This window comes from Ambystoma mexicanum, chromosome 12 (genome assembly GCF_040938575.1).
Source record: "Ambystoma mexicanum isolate Mex_15411 chromosome 12, UKY_AmexF1_1, whole genome shotgun sequence".
Lineage (NCBI taxonomy): Eukaryota > Metazoa > Chordata > Amphibia > Caudata > Ambystomatidae > Ambystoma > Ambystoma mexicanum.
Window position 1 is genome coordinate 458,923,733 of NC_090936.1, and position 26,785 is coordinate 458,950,517.

General features: G+C 45.3%; 1 protein-coding gene across 3 annotated transcripts in view; it reads right to left on the reverse strand.

The window, feature by feature from the left end:
* Positions 1-26,785, reverse strand: part of BORCS5 (BLOC-1 related complex subunit 5) — a 628,004-nt gene that overhangs the window by 28,626 nt on the left and 572,593 nt on the right. For all 3 annotated transcript variants that reach the window (XM_069628712.1, XM_069628710.1, XM_069628711.1), the window contains one exon: positions 1,894-2,051. In XM_069628712.1, the coding sequence (XP_069484813.1) occupies positions 1,894-2,051 (158 nt within the window). The remainder of the gene's footprint in view (positions 1-1,893; positions 2,052-26,785) is intronic.

The window sequence follows — 26,785 nt, forward strand, 5'->3', positions numbered from 1 at the left end:
CACCGATTCCCTAGAAGGAAGCCTCTCTTAAGTAGCCAGGGAAAGGCAGAAGTTACCTGACTCTGACCCTGGGGGTCGCTATCTGCGGGAGGACCACGTGGGAGAGGACAAGCTCCAGTGAGACAGGAAAATACTGAGTCAGGACAACCCGTCAGTCATAACTTTTAGTGACAACCATGTGCCAGTGCAACATTCCTACATGGCGTATTGTAATATAGAGACTGACTTCCCAAAACGTCATTCACCCTCCTTCCCCCCTTTTTGGTACTGAGACGCGGAAGAGGGATGAAGTAATGAGGATGACTGGACACGGTAAGCCAATGCTGCATTCTAGTAATTGGAAACTGCAGAGAAATACTGGGACATTTAAAAAGGACACACATCAAATGGAGTTCAGGAGAACCTGAGTGCCAGAGACTGGAGAGACACCTGACGGATGCTGACACTGTGAAGGATGCTGAAGGCAAGCAGACTGCAGAGCGCAGCACAAAGGCCAGCGGGCACGGTGTGCAGAGGAGTCAGGTCGGGAGAAGTTTACTGCTTTTCTGTTTCGGGCAGGTGGAGTTGCCAAACACAGAGGAAGACAAACCAGGAAGCGAACAACTCATAAGGCACATTGCCAGTCAATGGAACGGGAGTTCAGACACTGGTGAAACACAAGGAACACTAAAGATGTTGCACAGAGCCAATAAGCTCAGGGAGCGGGTTACTGGGGTGGTTCTGGGCGAATGCCGTGCACCGCGTACTATGTGAGAGAACCCAAGTAAAGACAGTGAAATCATTACCGATATGAGTACTGTTGTGGGAAAGAGCCTAAGTAAAGGCAGTGCAGTTCTTACCAATATGAATATTGTTGAAAGAAAGCCCCTAAATAAAGGCAGTGCGATTATGAACGATGCGAACCTTGTTGAGAAAAACAGCCTAAATAAAGGCAGTGGAGTTCATGAAAAAGGGTTGCTGACCCAATATTGGAGAAGTGTTGTGAGCTGGATGAAAGAGAAACTGAACAGAGTGGGGAGAAGCCCTGGCAGGTTAGTGAACCAGGCAAAACCGTGAGTCTGGGACTCACATCCAAGCAAGAAAGTGACAATACCCTGGCAGACGAGTAGGGGGAAGAAGATAAAAAGGGAAGGTTCATACCCCTTTTTCAGGAACAAGGAACAATACCCTGGCAGGAGAGTATATCAGGGAAAGGAAGGAGTGTTTTACAGTAAAAGGAAGACTCATACCCTTCTAAGGATTCAAGAGAACTATGTTGTGATTCAGGAGAACTGTGTTTTGATTCAAGAAAATTATATAATTATGAGGAGGTGCAAGCGAAGAGTTTTCCCCCTTGAACAACTTGGAACTGTGATAAAATATTATCAAAACCTCTGGACGAAATCTAGGGGAAGGGAAGCCCTCTTTCCTAGTGGAACTTCTTTTCTTTATTGCACTGTACAACTCGATGTATGAAACTTCAAGCGAAAGCTATAATTCTATAGATCAAAGAAATTACCATTTTCACATTGTATTTACTTTAGAGTGTTATGGTCAATTTAAGATTTTGGACACAGGACTGAAGATACTTTGTTTAACATCCTTACACAGATGTTCCTTAGTTTTGTTGAGGCAGGGAAACCCCTCAGAGTTAGGGCTAGACAGGATTTCCCCAACTCTTATCATTTTGACAATTGAAGTTTATAACCAAAAACGTAACATGCTACTGTGTCCGAGTCTTCCTCTCGACGCCTTAAACCCTGGAAATAAGAAAAGTTGCATCGAGCCCATCAATAATCAACCGTGTTGCACACAGATCTCTACTGAATATGATCACTCCACCGACCTGTCTCACTAAATTTAGAGCCCTCAATCTATATAGCTGAAACACTAGACCCAACAATGTTCACTCACCTCTTTGATGCGCTTGACTAGGGCATTCTGATCAAAGGCCACAGCCTCAGCGCACTGGTGCAGATGTTCCTGATAGCGGAGGCAAAGGTGCAGAACCTGATGGGAGTCCAGCCTCTCAAGCTTGGTATTTGTGGGTGAGGTTTGCCCGCTAAGAAGCCCTGGAAGAAGTGAACAATAGGTCTTAGAAGAAGAGATAGTGCACTAGTATCCATCTTTTTAATGCTCAAAATATATACTTTTATACCCCAAAAGTCCAAACATCCCAAATAATAACATTGTTCCTAAAAACGTGCACCACTATTTGCACCACTTTTTTAGATTATTAGTTACCATTTTGAGTTCCTTCCCGAATTGATGAATGGAGGGAGAGAGCCTGCAAAGCAACGGGTCCATGTATGGGGAATGTATGCTTTCTCCCTTCCTGAACTTTATAGATATACATTTCTAACTTTCATGCTGTACATGGCTACCGGAATGACTCAGTGGATCATCCTCCACCGTAAATGATGTAATTTCTTGTGGATGAAGCCGCTTGTTTACACCTGTGCAAATGGCAATCGGCTGGCTGGAGGATATGCTCTGGAGGGGCTGGAAAACTTAAGTGTGGCATGCCTACCTTTAAATGTTTGCACTTTTACAGAGAACACGGAATATAAACACTATTTGCCGTTGAAAACTACTTTAAACAAGCATTGGCAATGCCAACAGTTTGGGCTTTTGTTTAGGCATGAGAAAGGACTTGCCAGGCACTGCCCTAGTGGTATTAACTGGCTGATGATAGTAGCAGGTGCAAAATGGTGCGAGTAACTGGCCATCTAATATCAGTGCCTGGCAAATGCCTAATACTTATACACAAGCCAAAACTGTTGGCTTGTCCAATGCTGGTTTCTAACAGCACTTCAGTGAAGGACACGCATAGTGCTTATAAATCGAGTGGCGTAAGGAAGGGAGAGGGAGAGAGAAAGAAGAGAGAGACAGACAGATCACTGTTATTGGAGGGAAATAGACACACCCCAGACGTTGGGTAGAGATAGAATCAGGATTTTGGAAAGAGGTGAACCCAGGAGGCTAGAGGGAGAACCCCAGGACTAGGAGGAGGTGGAAGACAAAGGGAGGAGGTGGTGAACATGCCAGAAGAGAGGAGGGAGTATCCTACAAACAGAAACAAGTGGTAAGAATAAGGTAGGAGATAAAGAGAGAAGAAAGACAACCCAGGAAGGTGATAGCAGTAAGAAGTGCGGGAGGGTGACTTCAAGGAAGAAGATATTGCAGAGGCTGAAGAAGATCAGAGGGAAATCATGGACAGGCAGAGACAAAGAGCGAAGGCGCCATAGATACACCCTACCTCTGGCAGACCACTGGGGTGGCAAGAGGTAGGAGCATGTGGCCGAGAATTGAGAAGGTGATAGGAGTCCAGAGTAAGGAGGAGGTAGTAAAGATAAAGAGAAGACGAATTCTAATTAGCAAGGCTGTTTTGGAAGTACAAGGAGGTCAACCAAAGGGTGGGATTGGGGAGTAGTCAGTGAGCTTGAGGTAAAGTCTGAAGTCCCTCCTTTTGAGACACATGGTAACCCTGTTCAGGACCGGGCGGAAACTGAACTTGGTGGCCCTTGTCCTTCTACCAGTGGTTGTGCACAGCTAAAGTGCATCAGCATGCAACCATTGGACCAAAACCAAACTGGGTCAGTAACGAAGGAGAAGACGGTAGCTACAGGGCTGATGAAAGGAAGTGTTGAGACATCTTTAAATACCTCAAACTGTTAGTGACATATCCCCGTGGATTGCTTGGCAGATGCACACAGCCTTTGAGACAGTTGATTTCTGAAAGTGACTTGTTGCTTACTTGATTTTTATCGGAGGAGAAGCCATCCTTTTATTAGTCTGAGTTAAACCTCATTTCTTTTGTTACTTATTGTACAAATCAAACTCCTTTAAACTTTTACCTTGGGCTATGTTTCTAACTTATCCCCACTCTGTTTTGTGACGACCCCCAGGTGACGTTCTGGATCCTTATGTTATGAATCCTATCAGTCTTTTACCAAGGTTCACAAGCTTCTACCTGCTCTGCCCCTGTGACCTGGCATCTCTCCAGCCTTATCGCACTGGTGGCACCGCCTGCTTGCACACTGGCACCCTTTCTAGTGCCCTTAGGCATTTGGCTTGGTCAATGTGGTTTTCTACTTTGATACCACAAGAATGTGACCCTAGTATGCAAAAGGGTTCCTACCAATGACTTCCCTAACATTTAGACACGTATTAGGGGAAAACAAATGAACCTTTACACACACAAAGAATGTTTTTGTGACAGTGTTAAACTGACTTTATGAAAGATTATTTTAATAAATACAAGTAACACATAAGCATCAAATGGCAAACATTACATTACTGTGAACATGTATCAGCACCAAGAAAAAATACTTGCGTTTCTCGCTGAAAATAGATTACAACATATGTGAGGGGTCAGTAATATGAGGCGAACAACTGCTTGTAATTTTCTCAGTATTTGACATTTTATTTCAAAGAGAAAATGCAAATAAAACCTAACTACGGCCACTCTACCAGTGACTCCCCTACCTAGCCTATGATCTAAGGGAAAACCTCCTAGCATATACAAAACTGACCCTCACTCAAAACAAACAAAGTGTAAACAACATAAATAAAAGATGACCAAACAACCAGTATCTTGGATGATTTCCATCTGACCTGGGTAGATCTTCTTCCCCAGGAATGTCCAAAGTTAATCTCTTCCAAGGAAAAAAAAAGACTTAAATCAGTTCTTGAAAAGTTCCACAGAAACAAAAGTTCCCTCAAACAAAAATCCACCGGTAACTGTTCCTTCTTGGTTTGTTGAAAGTTTCCCTTTCCAAGTTCCACAAAGAAAGCCGCACCAATGGTAATCCTGGATAACCTCAAAACAAAAGTACCACTTTTGCTTTAAGAACTCCTCCTTTGTGACCTCTGCAGAGTCTTGAATACAATTTGTCAGGTTACTTCTTCAAAGGGGGGTGCTCTCCCGTTGGCAACCCTCCTACAAATGATACCATGAAAGTAGACTCCTCTGCCTCACAGTCTACCACTGATTCAACTTCATTCAAAGGCAATTTTTCTGACAAAATGATAAAACAACTACAGCTCTAATGCTTCTGCTGCAAATGGATATTTTGAAAACATGGTAGGAAACTTTAAACAAGACTCTTCGACCTCTACAGGTTGGCAAGGCACTCTTCTTTCTATGCCTTAGGAAAGGGCAGTCTCTTTGCCTTTCCTTTCTGTCTTGCAGCTACCACAGAAATCTGTTTCGGCTTCTAGACTGCTTCCTTCTGTCAGTTTCAACAGTCTCAGCTTCACAGATTGTTGAATAGTTCTTTTTAACAAGCACCCAGCTCACTTCCCCAGCTTGATCACACCTTCCGATGCCCAGTAGGTAGCCCAAAGATGTATGGCCATTCATCCAGCCCTGGATAACCTTGTCACCCTTGTATCAGAAGACTCTGGGTTTGTATCAGCTTCAAGAACTTCATAACATCAATGTTCAGATCTTAATTGTGCTGGTTTCACTTTATAAAGGAACTGCCCACTGGCTTGGGTAATACTTGTTCTGTCTGTGACTTCAGCAACTTCTACAGGTATTAAGTATTTGTTCTGAATGTTACAAGAGTCCGTTTTCACTTTAGAAATGAAATTAGGTATACATCATTATAACTTTATTCGGTCATAAGACCATCAAAGTACATCCTCATACAAAAGGTAATCAACAAACAAATGAAACACAATTAAAGAAAAATCAATCATCCTTCAAAATACCACAAATTCCATGGGATTCTTCACTTTTGCCCCAATTGACATTGGCCTAAGGATGTAGGTTTACTCCAGTTAGGGGTGTGTTTACTGTGGCAATTCCATCTCAGGCAACAGAGCCAGGGAAAGGGAGCAAGCTGGTTGAAATCCCACTCGTAGGCATTTGGCCTGCCCATCCAGAGCCTCCCAAGACCCCGTTTGCTGTTCTATGATCCCAAAATGTCAATTTAATTCTGTCAGGGGTGTTCTTGCCCATGCTTGGAATTCTACAACACTCTGCCAAAGATTCTCTAAGTACAAAGGGGCAGCCTCCAAAAGTCCTCAACCAAAATAAGCATTTGTTTAGTACAGCATCCCTTGGCTCCATCTTGTTTGCTGCCAATTTGGGTACCCCATGAAGATAGACTATGGGACGTTTAGGATTTTCTTGACCAAAGGGCTTGTACAGACCCCCAGTCTTACATGAACCCTGGGCTGTAGTCTCATTTCTTCTGAGGCAATCAATGCCCACGATGGTAGGGACCTGAGTCACTGATGACAGAGTTATTAATTAACCTGATGTTGGAGACCCTACTACTCTTTCTGGTCTTGGCATTTAAATTGCAGGGTCGATTATTGGAGAAAGATTCCCCGGGTGCCAAGCTATGGCGGGCAGCAATCCCCTTGAAGGAGGCCGAATCCATGGGGGCCTGTTCAGATTGGCATTCCGGGGGTGAGATCTTATGCCCTTTGGCAGCTGATGTGGTTACCATGGAGACGTCGTGTATATTTCCTCCTCCCTTTCTTTGGGCCTCTAGCAATGTTATTAACAGTTCCCTAATGACTGCCAGTTCTGCAAGAACTTGATTACACCCACATCCCCTGGGTATGTTAGTCTCCTCTGTGGGTCGGTCGATGGTCAGATTAATGGCATGGTTACTGGCATTGTTTTGATGGCCTTGTCCATCCGGAGTGGGGTTAGACAGAGGAAGGAGCTGGCCCCAGAGTTTGTGGACGAAAGAAATTCCCTCCACGGACTGCTGTGTGAGCTAGAAGAAGGTTTATCCCCTTGGACGTTCTGTGTCAGTATGTCCTCTGCAGCCAAGGGAGGTGACGCAGGGGTTAAGGGAGTGCCGAGGGTAAAGGGTTCGGTAATGGGGGCCAAATGATTTGGGTCAGGGGGAGACTTGGCTCTGAGTTGCAACCAGCAGCTGTGCTGGCACCAGGGAACAATTCGAACAGTCCACCCAGAGTGTTGTGAAACACACTCTTGTTACACTTGGCCTGAATGCTTGCCGCCCCTCCCAAAGTATCATGGCTCCCCAGGTGCTGCTGGGCCTTTACTGTGGGCAAGTTAGCTGTCACTGCTAAATCGCCAAGCATAAACATAGACTTGTTGGCAAATAACCAGATGGCCCGCAGGGTAGAGTCGATTGTAGCAGCCGAGGATGCCCCCCCCACCCCCTGTGGTTGCCGTTTCTTCACTACCAAAGTCTTGCACTGGGATTTGTGGAGGAGGAGGTCTTGGGTAGTGGTTTGAGGGCAGAAAAGAAGCAGGGAGAAAGGAGAGGTGGGATCAGAAGGGTCGGTAGGCGGCTGCTCCATGGCCAGGTCCTGTGAGGCTTATGTTTCAAAGTGTTTTTGTTGGGGCCCGCAGCACACCTCCTTCACAGACTTCGTTATTATCCTTTTCCACAAGTGCTCACCTAAGTGTTCAGTGCCTGTCCAGCCTGGATTTGTCCTTGGGCTCCTCGCTACGCCGAACACCACGCGGTGCCAAACACTGTGCCCTTGCCCCAATGCAGGGCCAGTGGATCGCTGATAAGCCTAGGGGGGCGTGGCCAAGAGGAACCAGGAAGTAGAGAGTCCCTCCAGTGCAAACACTGCACCCTTGCCCCGCCTGCAAGGTATACATGATTTCTCTTTGATGATAAATTTCAACTTCTAAGTTGAGCTCCCTTTTATTCAGGTAGCGTTCTGCTTTAACAAGGATCAGGAAACACAGTTTCTCATATGCAATCTTTCTGTGATGTAAATGTTCTTGTAACACTTTGGGAAAGCCATTTGCTACTGCTTGACCAATTACCAGCAATGTTCTTCCGCTTAATAGGAGACATGCAACATCTCGGGAATGGATTTAAAGGTAACAATGGGAAAAGAAAGATTTTCTTCTCACGCAAGCACTTTAACTTGTGCTCAAAATGCATGATACAAATTCCCTTTGTATAGAAGACTTCCCATGACTGCCAACAACTTCACTCGCTCCAACTTCTATGCAAGTGTGAATTCTACTGGCTATAGTTACTGGCAAGGTAATTATTGTGCTTTGGAAGAACGGAGCTTCACTCACCGGCTCCAAAGACACAACGTTTGCAGGCGACTTCCACTTACCGACTTCCTTGCTTTTGGCTACTGCTACTTCAGGCACACTTGGGACCCACACCCCTCTGCTGCATGGGTGTCTCAGATCAAGCCTCGATAATGGAGAGTCTTCTTTTCTCCAGCTTCACTCTACTTGCTTCTGCACACAGGCCTCGGGTGGATGGACGTCAGCTATGTATTCACATTATTAGGTGCACCTGGAAAGACTGCCAGTTTCTCCCAGTATCTTCCAATGCAGCCACTGCAAAGTAGGATTTATAAGCACAGGACCAACTCAGAGCCTGCAAGTGAAATCTGCTCTTTCTTTGCTCCGGTGTCCCTTCTGTGGTCACACTTCCTGGTGAACTGCCAGCCTCATGCTCTGTTTCTTCTTCTGCTGCCGACCTTCCAATTTCTGCTCCAGCTTCTCTCTTCTGCTTCTTCCAACAGCAGCCTTTTATGCCTCTCAGTTGGTTTAATTGGAATTGTACGATCGGACTGAAAAAAAGGTCCGACCATACAAAAAGTCTGAAAAATGCTACCACCAAAGGTTTGCACACCAAAAGTTCGAACCTTTGGGGTAGCATTGTAGGTAAGTATAAAAAAAAAAAAAACAGGGGCTGCGGAGGTATCCCCCGCGACACCCCGCTCACTATACTGTGTGGTATAGTGAGCAGGGTGTTGCGGGGGACACCCCCACAGCACACCTAAAAAAAACGGGGGCTGCAGGGGTGTCCCCCACAACACCCCGCTTACTATACTGTGTGGTATAGTGAGCGGAGGTTGCGGGGACACCCCTGCAGCTCCCAAAAAAAAGTAAAGGACCCTGCAGCGCCAGTTCCCGATCATGGAAGTGAAAGCAAACTGGCGCCTTAGGGACTCAGCGTGAAGAGGTTTGTTTATGTTGAGGGTGGGGGGGTGTGTTGAAGGTGTGAGTGGGGGAGTGTTGTGGGTATGGTGTGGGTGGGGGTGTGGGTATGTAGGGGTTTTAAATGCAGGTTCGCATGGGAAATGTGAAAACCTTTTGTGGTTCGCACATTTCTCATGCAAACTTTTCCGTGGCGGAAAAATCACACAGATCCGGTTTAATTGGCTTCATTAGGATTCCTATGATGTTGCCCGACATGTTTCAATGCCCAATATAGTTGATGGGATTTTCTTCAGGGGCTGGCATTCCCTGAAAGTGCATGGTGCCTATAACAAAAAAAAACACATAAGTTTTACTAAAAGGAGTGTTGGGGGCACTTTCTCATTAAATAGTTATATATACCAAGGTGAGACCTCTATTAATGACGATATTTCCTTCTTTGGCTGACTTTCCAAAAAAGTCTAGAATATCATTCTGGTTGAGTATTAGTCTATAACTTGTTCACCAACAGTCAAAAATTGTTCAAAGTGTACGGGACCTGTCAAAAACAACACGTCAAAATGTGTAAACTCCCTATCAAAATGGTGTGAGGTTAGGAAGCTTACTGATGTAACACTTGTTTTCCATGTGAATGCACCACAAATGTACCCTTACTATTGTGTAGTAGAGAATCTACAGCACTGCTCTGAAATGGTCAAGTAAATGCCTCTAGGACCCTCTAGGATGAGCGCCCTCTCGCTGTATTACCAGTCATCTCCATTCTGAAAATGATGGAGTCGCCAGTCAGTAGGGATAATTACGAGGAACGACTACAAGGAGAATGCAATAATCTTTCTCTATGTTTTTAAACTATACGGGTCTGTCAAAAAATTGCTTGCATTTATGGATAAGGGGAAACTGCTCACCGTTGTTGGTTAGTTGTTATTCATGTCTGCCTCTGTCGTGCTATCAATGCGCTGTCGAGCTATATTCCACGTAGGTCTTTACTTAATACTTCTGTGTACCGTGATAATTATGTGAATTCTAAAAGCTAGAACTCTGCCGCAACTTGTAGGGGGGGTGGGGAGGGAGGGGCGCTTATGTCTCCATGTTGGGAATATTATTGATAGGAAAGAAATAAATGTTGTTGCACTTCATTTGGTTTCTGAAAACACATTAATCAGATATGCCAAGCTAGTTGTAAATCGTGTGTGGGTTGCATATTCGGGCCCTGCTGCTACTACAGTGTGTAAAGATGCATGGAAGATGCCAGGAAACCAATATAATGACGTGAAAGACATGTGCAGTACTTCTACTGACTATCGTGTCGCAATTGCATAAAGCTTCTATGGTAAGTAATACATTAACGATCCACCCTGCAATTCAGGAGCAACAGTATGTTGTGAAAGATTGTTTCCCACAGCTTTACATGCCCCTAAAATAGGTTACACATTTACATGGGTGGAGTACAACACATCATGTCCTTACAGGGTTACATTTTCCATAGTATTCCGTTACTCATGTCCTGATACAATATGATACTTTGCTAAGACATACTCAAAAACAGCGCCTCACATCTCGTGTGTATGGTGTCTGTTAGTTATCGTCTCCACAGTCTAACACATCTTGTGGGCTAACTCTTAATGTTCACATAGTCTTAAATATAGCAAACAACAACGTGTTACGGGATTTGGTACATATTTATCCCACTAAGCACTGCGAGTTAGAGCTCACCATTTCAGTACAGAGATGGCCTCACTGGTCCCCCTGGGAGTGTATGGACTAGAAATCATTCTTCTTTTATTTTCAAGTGCAGTTCTTTTTAACAATGTAGGAATGGCCAGAACCAGACAAGAAAGACAATAATAACATAGCCCGCTGCTGTTAGGCGCTTAGCCCTCTGTTGGCAGTATGTATTTGAACCACACTGATCCTATGTATACTGTCTTTTCACATCCGGATAGGATGCGGGTACCCTACTTCTCCTGCTTTGTGTGCAAATAGTGTCCTCATTATTCAAATGTTGATGGAAAGGTCCTCATTAAGACCATTAATATGTGATAGTGTCTTAAAATGCTTCTCTGTTGCATGGATAACAACCTTCTGTCCACATTCAAACCATACAAATTGGATATAAGGATGGACCATTTGAAATCAGTTTCCTTGTGATTGTTATCAACAAAGCGCTGTACAAGAGGTGCTTTCAGATTCTTATTTTTTCTACAACTCTTGTGTTTGATCTTGCGAACCTTGGCCTTTTGCATGGTCATCCCTATATACAAGAGATTGCAAGGACATCTGATGACGTACACAATTCTGCTAGTATTAGTTGTTGGGTGTTGATGTTTCCACACTATGGGCCTCATTACGAGTCCGGCGGTAAAACCGTCTGGTTATCGCCGGACTCGTATTATCATTCCGCCTCCGTGATTCCCGGAATTACCGGGGCATTACAACCCCGGTTTTCTGGGAATCACGGAGGCGGAATGGTGTTAATCCCCATTCCCATCGAGTCCTATGGGACTCGATGGGAATGGGGATCATGGAAACACCGGCAGCATCTCGTAATGCTGCCGGTGTTTCCTCGTCCGCCTGCAGGCGGGCGGTGTTAAACCCGCCAGGTCAGTCGGGATCAGGCGGTCCGGAAACAACGGTGGCAGCGGGTTTACCGCCACCGTTATTTCCGGACCGCCTGAGTTGTAATGAGGCCCTATATCTCTGTCCAGATCGTATGTGGTGCTGGCTGCAGTCTGGGAGCACATCACACAGTTTGCACAAAGTACATGACCATTGGGAGGGGGTAAACCTCATAACTGAGTGATCGTGGGAGTGGTTTGGAGGACTTGAGTCAGAACAGAATGGGTCATGCATTCCCTGAAGTTCTTGCTCCATTAAATGCAAACAAAGGGCGCTTGAGATGTGTGGGACCTTTTTCCAAAATGTGCAAGTGCTTAAGAATCATGTTATTGATATTGAATGACAAGTTATTATAGGTGTTAACACAGACCTGTTTGTCTATATTTTCCTCTGCCTCTGCCTTCTAATATGGCTTCTATATTATTGCAGGCCACTCTTTTCTTGCTTTTGCGAATATGCTTCTTGGGGTATTGTCGTTGTACCAATTTGTCAGTCAAGAGATCTGCACACCTGTGGTAAATGCTTCTCTCTCTGCTGCTGCGGTGAAGTCTAAGAAATTGCCCAAAGGGTATACCTTACTGGGCGAGGATGAAAACTTTTAAAGTGGAGCAATGAGTTCCTCGCTATTGGTTTACTCTATGGGGCAATTTTCAAAATCCCTTTCTCAGCATAGATATTGATGTCTATGAAATTGACTATCTACATTGATATCACAAGTAAACTGCAATGGCGGATTGAGGATGTTTAAACAATTATTGAACTCCTGAGCTGTCTGTAGCGACCCCCTCCATACAATCAAGATATCATCTATATACCTCTTTCATCAGCCGAGGTTAAGACGATAGGGGTTACTGTCATGTAGAATGTATGTAAGTTTGAATTCTTTTATGTACAAATTAGGAACGCTGGGAGCTTCAGTGGAGCCCCCACTGCTGTCCCTCTGATTTGTTTGTACAGTTTTTTGTCAAACTCAAAGAAGTTCTCAGTGAGCGAGATTTCAGCACACCATGCTTTTAATTCTCTTGTTTCTGGCCAGAGAGATTAATGCAATTGTTGTAAGGGCCTTTTCACTAGAACCACAAGTCCTTCTGTGGGAAAAATGTTTATAGGGACACTAGGTCACATGTTATCACAAGATGGTTTTGAGTGTCGAAGGTCATACCTTCGACTAAGTTGATAAAATGTGTGGTGTCCTTCACAATGATGACATTTCTGATGTGTTGGTTTAGAAAAAAATCAGCAAACCGTAAGGGGGTTTTGTAGCACTGAACCTATCCCAGACACTTTGGGTCACCCCAGGGGTTTGTCAGGATTTTTGTGAATCTTGGGGAACGTATAAAACACTGCTATTCATGATGGGGATTGTGTCAAGAAGAGTGCCTCATTCTGAGAAAGCCTTTCCTCATGAAGTTCAATCTGTGTTCTTTCTCCCATTAGTTCCAAGATGGAAATGTTAGGATCAATGGTGATAGGGGAGTAGCTGTCTGAATTCTGCTTTGTTCATCTTATGTTTAAGAGGATAAAGTGGCAGGGCTAGCGTGAAAGAAATATGGGTGGCATAGGTTTAATCTGAATTTGTGGTCCTTTTGGAATGAACATTCTATATCTATGGCAGTTTGTTTTGTTGTTTTATTATTTTTAATGCGTGCCAGACCCGGGGGTATCAGGGCGCAGAAAGCAATAAGGAGATGTTCAGCTTCGGTCACATTGCTGTACAGTTATGTACACATATTTATACAAATTACAGAATACAAAATACAAAGTGTAAACAAATATATACACATGGAGTAAGGTAGCTTAAGGTAGCTAAGTTAATAGGGGCAGATGGTAAAAGATTACGAAGCATAATAGGGAGGGTATGTACAGGCAGATAAAATGCAGATAGGAGGGTATAGTGACGATGGTGAGGGGCGGACTGTGTGTTAGCGGTCATTTTCTTTGATCCAGTGAATGAAATTGTGCCTGAAGTGTAGGTATGTTTGATCTACCCTTAAGGCGGACGGAGGGAGTTCTATAGTTGGGCAGCTTTTACAGGGAAACTACTTCCTCCGGTTTTGGATCGTTTGAATTCTGGGTACCGTAAGGAGGTTGGAATTGGCAGTTCTTGTAGGGCGGTTGGAGGAATGTCTCTTGAATCCGTCTATGAGGTATCGTGGGCCGGCGTTATTAAGGCACTTGTGTATGAGTGAAGCTACTTTTAGTGAGATCCATTGTCAGATCACAATGAGTCCATTGTGGTAAACCAGTTGTTAGATCTCCTTATGTTAGAGATATGATCTTTTTTACGGATACTCAATGCTCCTCTGAGAGCAATGTTTTGTAAAATCTGGATTTTGTTTGCAATGTATTTGTTGGTCCCTAGGTATAGTGCATTACAATAATCCAGTTTTGACAAAATTAGGGCTCTTGCCAGGGTGGTGCAGCTGTTGGTAGAGAGGAAGGGCTTGGCCGCTCTAATTAGTTTACATGTGTAGGCAGTAGAGGAGGCCATGGAGTTGACCTGTCTGTTGAAGGAGAGGGTGCATCTACTTAAAAACCTAAAGTTTTGAATTCTTTGGTTACTTTGATTGTGTTCCCATCTATGATAAAGCTTGTGTAATTGTGGCCAAGTTTGTTGATATTGGGGTGGGGGGTGTGCCAAGGATTATAATCTCAGTCTTGTCATCATTCAGCCATAGACGATGAGAGGCCATCCATGCCCGGATGATGAGGTCACCCTATTCACCAAGGCCAAATCCTTCTCATTCTCCCATCAGCGGTATGAGGATCTGGTTATCATCCGCATAGTTGGTGTAGGTGATACCAAGACCATCGAGATCATCAAAAAGGGGCTTCGTGAATAAGTTGTACAGGGTAGGGGAGACACATGATTCCTGGGGCACCCTGCAGGTAATGGCAATGGGGTCGGCTGATGCTGAGGTTGAGAAGACACACATGGTCCTGTTTAGGAATTATTGTATCCAGTCTATCGCTTCTTGTGAAAAGTGGGCGGCTGAATCCAAGTGGTTGCAGAGGATTTAATGGTTTACTAAAAGAAATGCCACTGATAGGTCGAGGAGTAGTAATAGTAGAGCGGCTTTACCATTGTCTCCAAGTGTGCCAATTTGTGCCTTACGGTCACTTAGAGCTGTTTCAGTCCTATGTTGTGGGTCTGAAGCCAGACTGGCGGACTCCCAAGAGGTGGTTTTGTTCTAAGTATTGCTGTATTTGGAGTTATGCTACCTTGCCTAAGATTTTGAGAAGGAAGGGGACTGTGGTGATGGGTCTGTAATTAGTGGGTATAGAAGTATCCAATGATTGCTTTTTAAGTAGTGGGAGAATCCAAGAATCTTTGAGGTTGCTGGCGATGGTACCAGTAGAAAAGGAGGTGTAAATAAGCTTCGAGATAAAAGGTGATAGGTGTCTGGCTGCGTCTTTGATGATTTGGGATGGGCATGGATTGGCTTGGCAGTTCGACGGTTTGAGGGCAAGTATGAATTTTTCAACCTCTAAGGTGGTTACTTTAGAAAAGCTAAAGCAGTGAGAAGGTTTATGTGTAGGTTTTTGTGTGGGCGAGGAGGTGCTGGTTACAGGGGTTGAGCAGTAAAGGATTTCTTTTTTATTGGCAGTCTTGACCTGGAGGGATGCTATTTTATTGCAGAGGGCATTTTGGATACTGGTGCACCAATTAATATCCTTCACGCAAGTGTCTGGGACTGGGATGGGAGTTTCCAATTCTTTAAGGATTGTGAACAGTTCTTTTATACTTGAGTTTGCTTGAGAGATTCTCTGGTTGTAGGAGTCTTGCTTGGCTAGAAGAATTTCTTTCTTGTAGAGGGAGATTATATTACTAAGGTTAATCTTGGTGTCGTCTGAGGGTGATTATCTCCATATCTGTTAACTTTTTCATTTTATCAAGAGTAATTGATTTAAGGTGCGGGGAGAACCACGTGTTCAGGTGCCTTTTAGGTTTGCTCTTTCTTAGTTTGAGTTGGGCGATAGAGTCTAGTGCTGAGGTCATTGTTTTGTTATATTCATCAACAAGGGTAAGGGGATCAGTGGATTCTGTTACTGAGTTCAGGGTCGGTAAAATAAGAGGGACAAGCTTTTCGTCCGTAATATTTCTTTTGATCCTAGTGGGAATGGTGGGGGCCATACGGTTGTTAGGGGGAGTCGGAGTTAGGGCCTCGAGTGAGAATGTTAGGAGGTGGTTGTCAGACAATGGCTGAGGAGAAATGGAGGTAATGGAGGCATGGCAGTTATAGTCAGCCACCCAATCAAGAGTTCTCCCCCTTGTTATGGGTAGGAAGTGTCAATTTTTGATTGAAACCTAGTTCTGCCAGGGAACCAGCGATTCGGCATGCTGGTCTTTAGGGTCTTTGAATCCCAGATTGAAGTCACCTAGAAGGAGGCTTTGGGACGTGTTTAAGTTATCGGAGAGGATGGTAGTTAGTTCCTCCTCGAATGACCCCAGGTGACCGGAGGGCCTGTAAAGAAGATGGATAGTGAGAGTTTGGGTGTCGGCAATAGGTAATTTGGCTGTGAGGGATTCACAGGATTCAGGTTTGTGTAATGGGGCGAGTCTCATGGCTACATTAGTTTTGGCAATTATAGCGAGGCCTCCGCCTCGGCTCTCGGTTCTATCCACTCTGATTACTGTGTAGTCCTCTGGGATTGCTAGCATGAGGGCGGGACCTGCTGCAGTGTGCAGCCATGATTCAGTGATGGCTAGGAAGTCCAATTTTTCTAGCTGTAAGAGGTCTGCTATTTCTGTGGCGTGAGCTACTATGGAACAGGCTTTTATTAGGGCGCTTCTGATGTGTGGGATATTAGTCTCAGTAGGTGATTTTAATGAGGCTTGATTATTGTGATTGTACTTAGGAGGAGCATTAGCAGGTTTGTTCAGTTGGAGGTTGTTAGGTGATGGTGTGTGAGAGAGGTGAGGGGTTTTAGGGGGAGAATTGGTAGGTTTGGCTTGTGGACATGGTTTCCTAATGTTTCTTGTTTCAGTAGGGAGCGTGGACCTGGCGTTTGGGTAGCTTAGCGCGGAGTCTGAGGTTTCTGGAGGTGGAGCTGCATGGACTGGCAGTTTTGGGTAGGTTTTAGCTATGGGCATCGGGGGATAGTGAGTGAGCAGAAGTCATGTTGTTGGGTAGTGGCACTACTGCGTCAAGGGCTGGTGAGGTATGTGGGCTTGTGTGACTAGTCATGCAGATCAGGTGATGAATGGTCCTTAATAGGACTGTGTAGATGCCTGGTACATACATAGTGTAGTAGAGTTAGGCTAGTGTGCATTCCAGCCAGCGGGTAAGAGGCCAGTGCCAGTGGGTGAGAAGGAGGTTAGCAGTTAATTCCAGCTTTGGTAGGCGATACAGTAACTAAGCAGGCAAGATTTGGCAAGGCAGGTGTGGTAAATTGTGAATACAGTTCAAGTAGGTTCAGTGCCAGTGTCGTAAATTGTGAGTATGGTTCAAGTTAGTTCAATGCAGTTATGGTGGTCGGCTGGTTCAGAAATGTACTAGGTGGTTCCAATTCAATGCCAGTTCAGTGCTAATTGAGGCAGTGGCTGTGGTAGGCTGGTTCAACATGCGCTTGGGTGTTTGCAGTTCAGTAATAGTGCAGGCATTTACTATGTTAGGCAAGTTTGAGGTACAGTAGGTACTCTAGGGTGCCCATAGTTCAGTACTAGCTAGAAGCAGTTATTGTGGCAGGCTAGTTCAAGGTACTGTAGGTACTCTAGGGTGCTTGTAGTTCAGTACTAGCTAGAAGCAGTTATAGTGGTAGGCTAGTTCGAGGTACTGTAGGTACTCTAGGGTGCTTGTAGTTCAGTACTAGCTAGAAGCAGTTATAGTGGTAGGCTAGTTCAGAGTGCAATAGGCAGATATAAATTAAGATTCATTTGGAGTAGTTGCTGAGATAGGCTAGTTCATGGGGTGAGTACAGAACAATAGTAGAGTGTGGTTGGCTAGATCAAAATGCACGCGGAAAATACAATTCAAAACAGGTTACATTTTTCAATGTAAACAGTAATGATCACAAAGTGAGCAAAGTTCTAGTGTTAGCTGGGCTGGCTATGTAGAGGTGATGCTGGTGAGTAGCTTTATGGCTGTGGAACAACATTGAGGTAGAGAATAGTATTAAGCCTCATTGTGTGCAGCGTTAGTAGAATAATGCAGGACAGGTAATGCTGGTAGTAAAAATGAAAATCAGCCGGTAACTCTGGATTCAAATGGGGCAACATACAGCGTTATGGAGCAGCAATTGTGCAAGCAGCATGTAATCAAGGCAATTTAGTACAAAACATTACAACACTATGCAACAATTGAGCGATATAGTGCATGGTTGTATAGGCAGTATATTGCGATTGACATGGTAGCATCTGTGGGGGGATTGTGGATAGCGGTAGCGTTCAGATGGTGCGGTTCAGTTAATTGGTGATAGGCATAGTCCGAGACTGGAGGCGTTAGAGGGGGTGCCGTGAGAGTGTGAAAATGTCCAGATACAGTAAATATTTTCCGAGGTGGTGAAGCATGGCGGAAGTTGGTAGAGCAGAACGGGGGAATCGGGTTCAGGACTCACCGTGGACAGGTTGGAGTTGGCGTGTAATTTCTCTCACAGTTTAAAGGGCTACTGCTGTGGTTAGCAGGTGGTGGCTGTAGGTCGTGTGACTTGTATAGAATTCAGATGGGAAGAAGAGCAGGCAGCAAAAGGGACAGCAGGACGTCGTCTGGCATTGGTTGCGCTCGGTCAGCTCAGTCAGGAGCCTTTTTCCTTTGGCCTTCTTTCGTGGGCCGGCGCTCGCCTGCCGGTGAGGTGTGATTGGGTTTAAGGTGACTGCTGCAGCCAATCCAAGCGGTCTTATGCTTGGTGGCATGGGGTGGGGGAGGTCCCATTCAGCAGGGCGGCCATCTTAAAGAGGGGTGAACCTCGTGCAGTGCAATGGCGAGTGTGCTCAGATAGCGCAAATGTGCAGTAAACTTCGGTGTTCACCGCAAAAAAGATGATCAATATGTTTTTCAACGGAAAAGCAGAAAATAGGCTTAAAGAGCAGCGGGATGCCGCACGATCATGAGGGAGCTTGGGGCTGCCAGAGAATATGCCCGGAAGCTTACTTTAGCACCCAGCAGGGTGAAGGTTAGGAAGATGCACCTCCACTAGGCCTTCCACCAGATGGTTATGTTATTTGGCTTTTACAATGCGCGAGTGACCACCGTAGTGGTTTTAAAGCGCTGGGTCCTGTCCGTGGGCAAGCAAATCGTGACCGCATCCAGTGTATTAAACCATACCTTAGTCTGTGAGGGGAAAGAAGGGAAAGGCGTCATCCTGAAATTGAAATCTTTTCCAATACACTTATTGTTTTTCCACACATGTATAATCATTCTCGTATGTATTTCCATAAACAAAATGTTCTCCCAAAACTTTACACCTAAGTATTTCTCTTATTCATTCCCCAATCAACAACTACAAATCCCTCTGAACGATAATATGTGGACAATAGACTGGATGACAAGGGACAGACCGACAAGCAAATGAACCCTATATGAATCATATACACTAGTCCTCACCGGTCTCCATTATCTCTACTCTGCTTATTACTTCATCCCCTTAGGGTCCTATTTACAATCACCCCTGTAGCGAGGGTCTAGGTACTCATCTGTGATCATTCACTAATTACCAATTCACCACATATCACATATCGATTCTATGTCAATTTATGGGAAGGGAGGACATCCCATGTCTTTCACTGCATCATGAATATTTATGAAGACTGTTTTTTGACAACCATCTATATTTTTTTGAGTACTTTGATCTATATTATTCTATGACAAGACCGGAGGAGATCATTATGCTTATCGCTTTTATTGCTGCTTCGCATAGCAGCCACATTTCAAAACTCTAAACTTCAAAACTCCAAACTTTCTTCTCTTTTTGCAAAACAGAACAAAAATAGAAAGGAAACAGTCCACAAGACTACTGCAACTTGGGACTACAAATCCCCACAAGTCCTCAAGGTCTTTGCTGCTTCCTGAGCAGATAGGTCATGTCTTTGAGTCTCTTAATGGTTTTTGTGCTTTCATGAGGATTTGGGAGGTTAGAGTGTTTTTTTGTGGTATGAGCGCAAGATCATCAGTCCCCCAGGGTTGTCACTATTTTGCTTACTTCATTTGCATTAGGTGTTTTCTTGCGCTCAGAGTGCCAGGCGAAGGCAGGGAAAGCAGTCGAAGCGGGGAGTGCACCGGGACCGCGAGTCATCTTGTTCGTGTTAGGTGACCGGTGCTCCCCTGCATTGTATAGTGTTCAGGGGGCCGGTAAGACAGTGGCGACCGTGTGTGTAGCTTTAGAGTAAAGCACCCGCGATTTGGGCACATCACGTGATCAGCGCGTCATCACGCATGCGCGATTTCGCTTATTCAAAGCGAATTCGGTGCCCGTTGAGTTAGTGAAGTATTCTGTCCACGGAGCATCCAATTTTATCAAATTTGCAGCAAGCCTCTCGCCCTGACTGCCTCTGCAAGGCATTGGCACTGTGGCACATAAAAAAATGAAATAAAAATAAAAATATTCTGTGAAGTATAAAGGGACAAAAAATAATAATAATAAAGAAAGAAGGAATTTGAGAAAGAGATAAAAGGAGTGCTAAGGGAGCAGAACTCTGCAGAAATGGAGGAAGCCAGTTCTACTCCTGAATACAGTAAGGAGGAGTGGAACGCTGACAGGGACCTGTCCCTCAGTTTCAAGAGGGTCCTGGGAGATTCGCTGGCCGTGGCGGTATCTCAAGGTGTCAGACCCATCCTGGAGTGCCTAGAGGTGCTGGAATCCCTTCTCACGACGACGGTCCCTAAACGAAAGGTGAGAGAGCTCAGCCCAGGAGAGGGCATGTCTCAAGGTCCGAAGATAACGGAACCTTTGAACAAATACATCAACAACGTCCTGGCACCTGAGGTCCCAAAGATACCAACTTTCCTACGTGACACAATGCACACCCTACTAATTTTGCAGGATATCGTGTGGAACCAAGACTACACTCTGGTAACTCTGGATATTAAAGCCCTTTACACATCCATAGACCACGGACTAGACCTTACGGCCATTGATTTTGCCTTCACAAAAGCATCAGCCTCCTTCTGGTCACATTTGGAACTTACTAAATAATTTCTGGAATTCTCACTGACCAATACTATCTTCCTATTTGACCAACAATACTACAGGCAAACAAAAGGCATAGACATGGGTGCGACATATACACCCTCAATGGCCAACCTATTTACGCACCATTATGAACAAATACATGCCTTCACCAACCACCACTTCAACAAACTGATCCACACTTGCATGCGATACATTGACGACATCCTGATGATCTGGTGTGGTACAGATGAAGAACTTGAGTCATTCAAACGCTATTTGAATGAGAACAATTTTGGGATTGAACTAACGGGGACCTCAAGTAAAGTGAGCATTGACTTCCTGAATATCACTATCACGCCAGCTGGCACAGAACTAATGACCTCAACTTATAGGAAACCGACAGAAGTCAACTCAATCTTGCACGCATCCAGCTTTCACAAAAGATCTGTAATCAATAATATCCCCAAAGGTAAATTCCTCCGAGCCAAAAGGAACTGCAGCAGCCGGCCATCATATGGAAACGAATGTGCAACACTTAACAGACACTTTCATGAGAGAGGATACCCGGACCAAATCAATACAAGCATCCATAGCTATGGCTAACAGTAGAGAACGCAGCTCGCTTTTGACTCCCAAGGTACCCACCAGTAAACAGGTAACAAATGACAGCCCAATAAGATACATTGCCCAGTTTTGCAGTGATAGCCATCAAGTACAGAAGATTCTGAAGAGACATTGGCATATCTTATCAATAGATGAAGATATCAAGGCATGGATCCCAGACAAGCCAATCCTAACCTATACCAAGGCCAGAACACTCAAAGACATCCTCAGTCCATCATTCATGGCGCCTATTCCAAAAACTGATGGCAACTGGCTCACCAGCAACAAACCAGTGGGTTTCTACGACCAAGACTTTGACTTTTAGTACCAGTGACACACATACAATCAGAGAATACATCAACTGTAGATCCAAATTTGTGGTTTATGCTATTAACTGTGTATGTAATCGCAAATATATTGGGAGTACTAAAAGAGAACTCAGAACAAGGATCAGGGAACATCTCAATTCCCTACATTCCCAGGACACCAGATATCCACTGGCATTACACTGGCAGGAAGAACACCAGTGGGACAACAAGGAAGACATCATCTTTGTGGGACTGGAGAAAATATCAACCGACATAAGGGGCGGAGATAGAGAACTCCAACTACGCCAGAAAGAAGCAAAGCAGATATGCAAATATCGCGCCATTACTTTTGGATTAAATAGTGACCATGATTTCCATGTTTTCTTGTAATCAGTCGTACATAAACCTGTGAGAGTTTCTGCCTACACATGCATTATGGACGCAATTGATGTAACTTCCTTCCAGGTACCTATCCTGATCAGGCTTGTTCTGGGCAATTCCCCTATATTTTCTAATCTCACCCCTGTGACGTAAACCATGACAGTTTCCCAACCCGCGGGACAGCCATCTTAGACCAATCACACCACTCGATGAACCAACCAATCCGTGCCATGCTCTTATAAATTTCCGAAAGTAGGGCTGATCCACAGCACATGGATTTCAGAGAACGCTCGCACGCAACAAACTCGCCGGACCCGGCCAACGGTAAGCCTCCCATCAGACGCCCCCTCATAGACGTCCCTCTCCAGCCTCCTGCCTAATTGCTACAACCTAGCACCCTTAACTCTACCGCTTGATATCTATCCAACATCGGCCACTCGTCCATGGGTCCCATCCCTGCTGAGAACCCTATCTATCTACTTTTCAGATCGGCTATCCAGCCCCCCTAGCGCCCTTATCTGGGAGGACCAGCTTACAGCATTTTGAAGTCCACCCCTTAACTCAATTGGGTAAGAGACTGCTTCTTCTACATTCCTTCAACAAGGCTGTCATATCAAATTCTTTTGCCCTTGACTCAACTAATTGACTCTCCTTTTCCTTTGTCTCCCTTGGTACGTTGTCTCTTACTCTGTCTCAATTTCACCTGAACTGTAACTATACACCTCGTCATGCCTAAATGTAACTATCAATTGTTATATGTTCTGCCCTGTTATTCACCCCGCCACCACCACTCACGATCAAGGGTGTTGATAATTACCAATCTGTTGCCACAATTTGCTTCCATTCCTCATTACTGAAACTATTTATTAAATACATGCATATTCAATGGAATATATATATGTCATAAATAACAATGGGTATCACTATGTCACTTCACGGTGCACATCACAACATCACCAAATCACAACCTTAAAAAAGACTTAGGTTGAAACGCGCGTCAGCTGTGTAGCGAGTTACCATATCAAAAACTTGTCATTCATTTCTACAATGATGTTTTCTTTAGTGCTAACTAACCAAAAATAAACAAATTAATTACCATGACCTGACTGGACCATATCATTGATCAAATCGTTCCGTTCAACAGCGACCATTGGACCACCATACCCTACCAGCGCCTAACTGATCCAGAGTTTGTCATCCCCACAATTCTTACAAATAAATGGGAACCCCGGAGTTGGTTCCTCGACAAACCAGGATCCAGGCTGCTGGTCAGATTCGGAAACAAGAAAAGAGGAGGTGCGCAGGAGAAAGGGAGTCCCGCCACGATTAACTCCACCCTTGCTAAAACTAAGGTTATGGAGACACATTAGTTGGACGCTAAAATGGTCACTTCTGTGATGAAGGCTACGAAAGATGTGAGACGAGGTGTTGATCGCGCCTGGAAGTCCTGTCAAGGTGTTGGATATGGCATATCCCCATGCAAAGATCATGGACCTAGCCGAAAGGGGCAGGGACACAGGAGTTCCAGTCTACCCAGGTACGCTCGTCAGCTGGGCGCAGAGAGCGTTCTGTTTCCTAGGAAACGTCAGCTGTGCGCTTTCAGCAGAGAGGCGACAGAGTTTGTTGTTGAAGATCGACAACAAACTAGGATCTTTGCCAATTACGAGGCAGGCCAAGCAGCTACAGGGCTGTTTGGTGAGGCGTTTGTTAAAGAGATGTCCCGCTTCGTGGGAACATACACAGCGCTGGAGAAAGTGCAATCCTCCATTTGTAAGATCTTTCCGGGGGCAAGTTTTCGCCATGACTGGTGGCAACATGGGCCGCACGGCCGGTCGCTCCTTTACAAGACGGCCTCAAGGACACAGGACACAGTACTGGGAGAGTGGGCAGCACGACACCTTCTTCCCCGCCAGAGGGAGAAGTTTTTGTAGGAGAAGAGGCAGAGGAAATTTCCGACAACAGAGTCCTGCCGGAGGTAAGCGCACAGAGCGAAGGCTACCCCAAAGTAGGGGGGCGCACAGCGTTATGTATAGACAGGTGGCGTAGCATGATATCAGGCGATGCTTGGGTTTTGCAAGCAGTATTGGGGCTGCGATAGGAATTTGCGAGTACACCACGTCAGGCCTGGTTCCAACCATTATGAGGATGCCGAAAGAGGAGGAGTTGCTCCTTGACAAGGAGCTTTGCGCGCTAGCAGAAAAAGGGGCGATAGAGAGGCGTCCAGACGAGAGTGTCAGGTTTTACAGCAATATGTTCCTGGTTCACAGGAATGGGAAGTCAAGGCCGGTGATCATTTTAAAGAGTTAAACGGGTGGCTGGTTTACAGGCATTTCAAGATGGAGGGTATCCATCTTTTGAGGGATTTGCTCTGCAAAGCAGAATGGCTGGCGAGACTAGATTTGAAGGACACCTACCTTACCATCCCGATAGATCAAGGGTTCAGGGATTATCTCAGATTCTTCTGGAAGAAGCGACGCTAGCGCTACGCGTGTCTCCATTTCGGGCTAGCCTCTGCACACTGGGCTTTCACGAAAGTGATGAAACCGGTAGCAGAAGCCATCAGTAGCAGAGGTATCAGGATTATTATTTACTTAGACGATATCTTGATACTGCCCCAGAGCAAATGGGTCCTGAAGGAGCAGGTGATCTCGGTCAGCAGCCTGCTGTCCTCCCTATGATTCCAGATCAATCAGGAGAAATCGGAGCTCGACCCGAGACAGAGGATGGAGTTCCTGGGATTTGTTCTGGACTCCAGAAAGGCCACCTTAGAGTTGCCCCAGCAGAAAATGAGAAGTATAAAGAAGGAGCTGAGGATAACTATGGAGAAGGTGGTCATTTTGTTGCAGCGTTTGGCTCGCATAGTAGGGCTCCTCGCATTTTCTATTCAAGCAATCTTTCCGGGACCTCTGCACTACAGAGCGCTTCAGAGGTTGAAGATCAAGCACCTGCAAGGGGGTGTAAGATATCACCAGTTAGTTCCTCAGGACGAGGCAGGGAGAGTAGAATTGCAGTGGTGGCTTCAGAATATGGAGGCCTGGAATGGCAAGGCTATCTTCGGGGACGTGCCGGAGATAGTCAGAGTCAGACGCAAGCAGAGCAGGCTGGGGCGCAAGGTGTGGTCAGATGCAGACAGGAGGTCGCTGGTCAGAAGAAGAGTTGAGGCTACATATAAATTGTCTAGTTATTGGCAGGTTCGTTCACAGTGCGAGCATTTGCAAAGGACAGGGTAAATTGTTGCATTCTATTGGGAAGAACAAGTTACTCTCTTACCTGGTAACGTTCTTTCGATGGGATGGTCCAATGACGTATTCCATATCTATGACAGTAATCACCACAGCTGTGCTGCTTCGGAAAATCTTTCGGCGTCTGCGTCCTGTGTTGACGACGTCGATACGCCACCCTCGAGGACCTCCCCCGACGGCCGACGTCACTGGATGTTATAAGTAGGACGCACGACGCCCATAGCCTCAGTTGTAGTTTTTTCCCCAGAACGTGTGGCACCAGTCTTCTGCCAGTCTGACCACACAAAGCCTTGCGGAAACGTAAGCTTCAATCGCATAAGAAATTCTGTAGCGGGGAAGGCAGGGAGGGAGCGATATGGAATACGTCGTCGGACCATCCCATCGAAAGAACATTACCAGGTAAGAGAGTAACTTGTTCTTCGAGGGGATTGGGTCCTTCGACATATTCCATATCTATGACAGACTCCCAAAGCAGTACCAATGCAAGGAGGTGGGAAAAGAATTTAGCAAAAGAAATTTAGAATGCCCAATCAAATTGCGGAGCAAAAGGACCACCTTGCCAAAGGCCAGATCCTGCCCACGGATGGAATCGAGGGAGTAGTGATGTACAAAAGTATGAACCGAAGCCCAGGTGGCTGTGTCACAGATGTTACGAATAGGAACACCCCTCTGTAGGGCAGTAGAGGCAGCCATATCCCTGGTAGAATGGGCCCGAAAGCCGACCAGTGGGTCCTAACCCGCCAAGCGGTAACACTCAGAAATAGACAGAATAATCCAGCGAGACAAAGTCTGCTTAGACACAGCTTGTCCCAAACACTTAACGGTGTAACCAATGAAGAGTTGATCGTCCTCTCTGACCCGTGACATGCAAGAAATATAAAACCTTAAAGCTCTTCTAGGATCGAGCCTATGGAGCCTCTCCTCTTCCTTACCAGGATGTGGAGGAGGATGAAATGCTGGAAGAACAACCTTCTGGCCTAAATGAAATTCCGACACCACCTTCGGAAGAAAGGAAGGACGAACTCTAAGGACAACCCTGTCCTTATGAAATACAGTGAAGGGTGGCTTAACTGAAAGTGCCTGTAACTCACTCACTCTGCGAGCGGAAGTGACCGCAACCAAAAATACAGTTTTAAGAGTTAACAGTCTCAAAGGGCAAGAATGCAAAGGCTCAAACGGAGCACCCATCAGAAACTTGAGGACAAGGTTCAAATCCCAACCGGGCACCTGGAAAGGTGACGGAGGGAACACATTAGTGAGCCCTTTTAGAAACTGAGAAATTAAAGGGATTTTAAAATAAGAACACTTCAGACGAGCGCTTAAATATGGACAGCGCCGCCAGGTAACCTTTAACCGTACCCACTTGCAAGCCCCTGTGGGCTAAAGAAAGCAAAAAAGACAGAACCACAGGAATGTCATATGCAAAAGGATCCACATTCTTAACCCTGCACCAGTCGCAAGAACTTTCGCCAACAGCAACGGTACAGGGACTTAGTTGCAGGCCTTCTGGCCGAAAGCAACACCTCCATTACGTCTTCAGGGACGTCCCAATCCTTATAACTCAACCTTTCAGAAACCAAGCGTGAAGGTTGAGGGATCTGACCTCTGGATGGAGAACCTGACCCCCC